The sequence below is a fragment of the Lepidochelys olivacea genome (assembly GCF_965140295.1).
Source record: "Lepidochelys olivacea isolate rLepOli2 genome assembly, chromosome: 19".
NCBI lineage: Eukaryota > Metazoa > Chordata > Testudines > Cheloniidae > Lepidochelys > Lepidochelys olivacea.
Window position 1 is genome coordinate 5,622,152 of NC_140429.1, and position 6,000 is coordinate 5,628,151.

Here is a 6,000-nt window from a genome sequence, read left to right on the forward strand (position 1 = left end):
TACTCTGGTTTCTGTTTTGGAAACAAGAAGGCAAGTTTGTGTTTCATACTATGCAGTCCACTGTCTTATTTTTCTTTCTCTACCTTGTTTCTAGGTTCAACTGAATGCTGGCCAACTGCAGTATATCCGCTTAGCTCAACCCGTATCAGGCACCCAGGTAGTCCAGGGACAGATCCAGACGCTTGCAGCCAACGCACAGCAGGTATGTACGGTAATACCAAAAACTTGTCATTAACTATTAAACTGTACTTCCTATGAGTTGAGATTCCAATTTCCAGCATTTCTGATTTTTCTGCTTTACTGCATTCATAAAAAATAAATAAAAATAAAACAAAACAACACAGTGAAAGTCTGGAGTAACCATCTCGTTCATGTAAATGTGGGTAGTGGTGTAAATGTTCACAGCACTTGTACAAGGCCTATGGTGAAGCCCAGCCACTACTCCTTTAATGCCATAAGACACAAACAGTTCAGGCCTTGTGGAAAGATCACCAGTATAAGGAGGATTCATGAAAAAAGTGGGCTTGAAGGAAGAGGGCACATGACTGGCAAGCTGTGTCGGCATAGGGCAAATGAGAGAAGGCACAAAGCAGAGAGTGAAAGACACGAGTGTGATCCCTTTTTGTCCTTTGGAGCAATCTTAATGCTAGAAGCACATCTCTTGCATTGAAAGTCCATTAACATCAGTGCTGCAGGCTCAGGCTCTTAGCAGAGAGACTCTTCATCCCTGAGGGTGGGTGAGTATGCGCTCCTAAGCAGATAGTGCTCCTTTGTGCAGATATGGGAGAAGTGGCAGATCATTCAGGAATGGCTCTTACATTTTTCAAAATGTAAGCTCCTTGATTTTTTTCCCGGTGCACTCCAAATGATCAAGGTCCTCTTCCTAGGACTGCATATAGTAGTCATAAGACATGACGTTTTATCTTCTCACCCTCGCCCAGTCACCTGTAATCACAAGAAATAAAACTAATCATGAAAAATTAAGATAGCTACACTGGTTCATTACCCTCTAGATAGCCACTGAATGCATCTGATGAAGTGAGCTGTTGCTCACAGAAGCTTATGCTCAAATAAATTTGTAAGTCTCTAAGGTGCCACGAGTACTCCTTTTCTTTTTGCGAATACAGACTAACACGGCTGCTACTCTGAAACCTCTAGATACAATTAGCTTCCTAATGATCCCGTTTTCTGATCCCACACCCTTCCTTTCTTCTACCTATTCCTATGTTTTCTTCTTAAAAACTCTGAAGCAGGACATATTGCCTTTACCTGCATTGCAAAATACCATGCACTTCTCAGATGCCACATAAACCAATCCGTTTTAATGCTGTGTAGAAGAAGAGAAATCCGAGTATATCTCCACAAGGAGTGTGAGCTGAAGGAGCAAAAGGGTACCAGATGGCTCCCCTCAATTCATTCTCTCTTCCTTTTTGCTTTAAGGGCAGAATCTACCTGACACAAATGTGTGTGCTTATTTGTAGCAGTGTCAGAGTTAGGATTCAAGTTTCAATCTTAAAAGATTTAGGCTTTGTCTACGCTAGCACTTTTGTCGGTATAACTTAAGTCGCTCGGGTGTGAAAACCACCGCCCCCCCCGAGCAACATGAGTTACACCGACGGAAAGAGCCAGTGTGGACTCTGCAAGACGCTCTCCCGCCGACATAGCTACTCCCGCTCATTGGGGGTGGTTTAAGTATGTCAACAGGAGAGCTTGGTGTAAGGTCTCTAGTGTAGACATAGCCTTAGTTTGGAAAAAGAAAAGGAGTACTTGTGGCACCTTAGAGACTAACCAATTTATTTGAGCATAAGCTTTCGTGAGCTACAGCTTACTTCATTGGATGCATGAAGTGAGCTGTAGCTCACGAAAGCTTATGCTCAAATAAATTGGTTAGTCTCTAAGGTGCCACAAGTACTCCTTTTCTTTTTGCAAATACAGACTAACATGGCTGTTACTCTGAAACCTTAGTTTGGAGATACACTCAAAGAAAGCTCTTTAAATATCAAAAACTCACATAAAGGGAAGCAACTTGAAGTCGACCAACTTAACATGAGTACATGACAGTTTTCAACTGGCTAGCCAGATTAGGGTTCAGTAGATGTGTGTTTCATTCTGTTACCTCCCAAGCTTTCAAGCATGTCCATTTTGTGCACGTTAAATGGATAGTTGGCCTCGTGCATTGGACATAGAAGTCTCCAGTCATACCAGAAATCTCTGTTTTTGTTACGTAAGATGCCTCTTGGAACTCCTGAAAACTTTCACCACTTTTTAAATGAGGCATTTTTGCAACTCAATCATTGACTTGGTTATCAGCCTGCACTGGTTGTGGGGTAGAGCTTAATGCTTCCCACACTTCATCTGTTCTGCTCTTCTCTTCCTTCTATTCCTTTTGACTAGGAGGATAGGGCAGTAACTCCTCAGAGCTAGAACTGCTCCAGAGATAGGGCAATAAGGTTTTCAATGAGAGTAGCACAGCTCAAATCAACACAACTGCTAAGATGCTTCATATTCTTGTTAGACAACTGTAGCTAAACGTAATTTTATCCCCCTTCAAAAATTGAAAGAACGGCTCATCTTCCTGTCTGTAAACTGTGTCCATATTCTGCTTATGAAAGTAAGAGGGGACGGCTTTGCATTGCTTTTTAATTATTGAATCCAACAATGCCCTTTGTTCGCAACTAGCATTCATTGCCATCCTACTGTGTGTGTGGTTTCAGATATTTTTTGTTTAAAATTGACATTTCTGTGAGCTTGTATGGGAGACTAATTTAGCGCAGAGGTAAATACCGAGAGATGGGACTTGTGGGTTCTGTTCCCAGCTCTGCCACCGACTCACTGATATGGCTCTAGGCAAGGACCTTAATCTGTCTTGCTTTACCACACAGGGATGTTGTGAGGCTTAATTTAAAAAAAAAAAAATCTGTAAAGTGCTTGGCGATCCACCAGTGGGAGGGTAAAATATTGTTAATTTATTGTTGACCCAGCTGGAATGTTCCCTCACTGATCACCCGTGTCATTTCTTTATTGTAGATTACACAAACAGAAGTCCAGCAAGGACAGCAGCAGTTCAGCCAGTTCACAGATGGACAGGTACCTATCTCAGAACTCATGATGATTGACTGATCACTAGGGAGCCAATGTCCATGAAGTCAGAGCGAAGAAAGCTCTCGGTCGTTAGTACTAGGTGTCTAACAAGAAGTGGGACAGTGAGATTAGAAAGTCACTACCACTCCCAAAATGGACCTAGCAACCAGGATTCATGAGAACTGTGACAAACTTGTAGTTTATGTGAAGTCCTTGTATTATCTTGCTATATTTGCTCCAAATTAACCCAGCTCTTTGAGAATATGGCAAATCAGCTATTTAACTTTTTCCCTATCAATCTCCTCCCAGGTGCTACTAGAAATAAGATGATGTGTCTTATTAAGATAGCATCCTAGGAAACGTTTAAGCCAGTAAACAAGGATAGATACTTGGTGTGTAACCTCTCAGTGTGTCACTGGAAAGCTTTTTGAACAACTTGGGGGAGGTCTATTCTCAATTTGTCTGTGTGAAGGGAGTGTTTAATGATAATTTAGCACACTCTTTGTATTCATTTGTCATAAATGCTGCATATGAAGTAGATGGAATAATTTCTTTAAGTACTTTGAATGGACACATCAGACTAGATCCAGTTAGGTGTAGATTTGCCACAAATAAACTTTATAATACAATTTGTTGAAGATAGGGCTAATATGAAATGCAGCCTGGTAAAACTTCAAGGTGTAGACTACTAGAAAATAGAAATCACTACTAAATTGATATTGAGCAAACTGGGAGTAAATGTATAAATAAGCAATTCAAGATATAAACCAGATTGCAGGAAAGGCTCAATAAATCAAACTGAGCCATAAGCTGGGGAAGTGTGTTGGAGGATACTGTCTCTCTCTATTCAGACAAGTTGTGAAACTCGTATCCAGTGCGAGAACAAAAGTTAGTTCTGTCTGCTTGGAATATGTAATAGGATTTCAAGTCTAAGTGGTTGAGCACTAATTGAATTTATCATGCAGAGTGCCAAATGAAGATGATTAGAAGTAACCTGACAAACTGACTCTGATACTTATCAAAGGTTAAATCATCAGTAGGGGCTTTTTCAGTCCTAATCTGTTCAGGAATCAAACTCTCATAGCATTATACATATAAAACAAAGTCTGTCAGGGTCCAACCGGGCATCAGAAATGCATAAAATTACTTCATTATACTGTCACATTTTGGTATTTAAGGCCTAGAGTAATGCATGCTCCAACTTTTTGAGCACATTTTACTTGCTTTGTGTGTTGATTTAAACCATTGGTCAAATCTGAGGGCTACATGGCTGCATGCTCCTAAGAGTTGAACATCTCCCTGACACTTGATTACCTTTTTTCCCATCCCCTTTCAACCTCTTCCAGCAACTCTATCAGATTCAGCAAGTGACCATGCCTGCAGGTCAGGACATCACACAGCCCATGTTTATTCAGTCCACCAATCAGACTTCTGATGGACAAGCTCCTCAGGTTGCAGGGGACTGAATGAGCCCACTGTAGTGAGTATTCTGTCAGCATGGAAATTGACACATACCAGCTTGACTTTTGCCATTCCGACCGGCTCTGATGAAGACGTCTCCCTCTGTGTAGCTGTACTTGATATGAAGCCTATAGTAGGCTCTGATCTCTGGTGCCTCTGGCGGGCATGAGCAAATATCCAACAGAAACGGACAGGGAGGCAATGTTTTTATTTTTTTTCAGAAATCAGTATGTCGACATCCTTAGCTGCTTGTTTATCTTGATAAAACTGAAAATAATTAAACAAAATGGAAATCTATAGCAGCTTATTAAATGATGTAGAACATTTTTCTTTGGTCAAATTTGTAAAAAGGTCCTGCATCTTGTTTCTCATAACAGCTTTATTGGCAGTATTCTGTTTGTATTCTACTCTGAATAGAGCTAGACTAAGGTATCTCAACTTGGTAGTTCAGTAGGGGTGTATGCGTGTGTGTGCGCACGTGTGCACCTGAGTGTACTGGGAGATTTTCCTCCCCACCGCCCCTCTGGTTTTGGTAAGCCTGGGCATTGGATAGTTGCAGCTTCTGGGGGAATAAAATATTCCTTGCGTTACAACGAACATCTCGTCTAAGGACAGTAGAGGCTCTAACTTGTCCCAGTCTATTACAGAAACACGAAAGGAAATCTGGAAGGAAAAAAAAACGTTGTTAACCATTGTGCTAGTCTCAGTCAATGCATGTATTATAAGCTGCATGAAATGCAATAAATTTCTTTTTAGATAATCTGCATGTCTTTTACTGGCTTCAGAGGAGCAGCCGGGTTAGTCTGTATTCGCAAAAAGAACAGGAGGACTTGTGGCACCTTAGAGACGAACAAATGTATTTGAGCATAAGCTTTCGTGAGCTACAGCTCACTTCATCGGATGCATTCAGTGGAAAATACAGTGGGGAGATTTATATACACAGAGAACATGAAACAATGGATGTTATCATACACACTGTAAGGAGAGTGATCACTTAAGATGAGCTAATACCAGCTGGTGGGGAGAGGGGGGAAAAAACCTTTTGTAGTGATGATCAAGGTGGGCCATTTCCAGCAGTTGACAAGAACGTCTGAGGAACGGGGGGGGAGGGGGGAATAAACATGGGGAAATAGTTTTACTTGGTGTAATGACCCATCCACTCCCAGTCTTTATTCAAGCCTAAATTAATTGTATCGAGTTTGCAAATTAATTCCAATTCAGCAGTCTCTCGTTGGAGTCTGTTTTTGAAGTCTTTTTGTTGTAATATTGCGACTTTTAGGTCTGTAATCGAGTGACTAGAGAGATTGAAGTGTTCTCCGACTGGTTTATGAATTGTGTCCATTTATTCTTTTACGTAGAGACTATCCAGTTTGACCAATGTACATGGCAGAGGGGCATTGCTGGCACATGATGGCATATATCACATCAGTGTCTGAGCATATGTATGAGTACCAAAAG

General features: G+C 41.1%; 1 protein-coding gene across 3 annotated transcripts in view; it reads left to right on the plus strand.

Moving 5' to 3' along the window:
* NFYC (nuclear transcription factor Y subunit gamma) overlaps window positions 1–5,302 on the plus strand; it is a 58,191-nt gene extending 52,889 nt beyond the window's left edge. For all 3 annotated transcript variants that reach the window (XM_084652219.1, XM_084652221.1, XM_084652220.1), the window contains 3 exons: window positions 95–202; window positions 3,028–3,087; window positions 4,428–5,302. In XM_084652219.1, coding sequence (XP_084508345.1) covers window positions 95–202; window positions 3,028–3,087; window positions 4,428–4,547 — 288 coding nt within the window. In that variant the 3' untranslated portion in view covers window positions 4,548–5,302. The remainder of the gene's footprint in view (window positions 1–94; window positions 203–3,027; window positions 3,088–4,427) is intronic.
* Window positions 5,303–6,000: the final 698 nt, after the last annotated feature.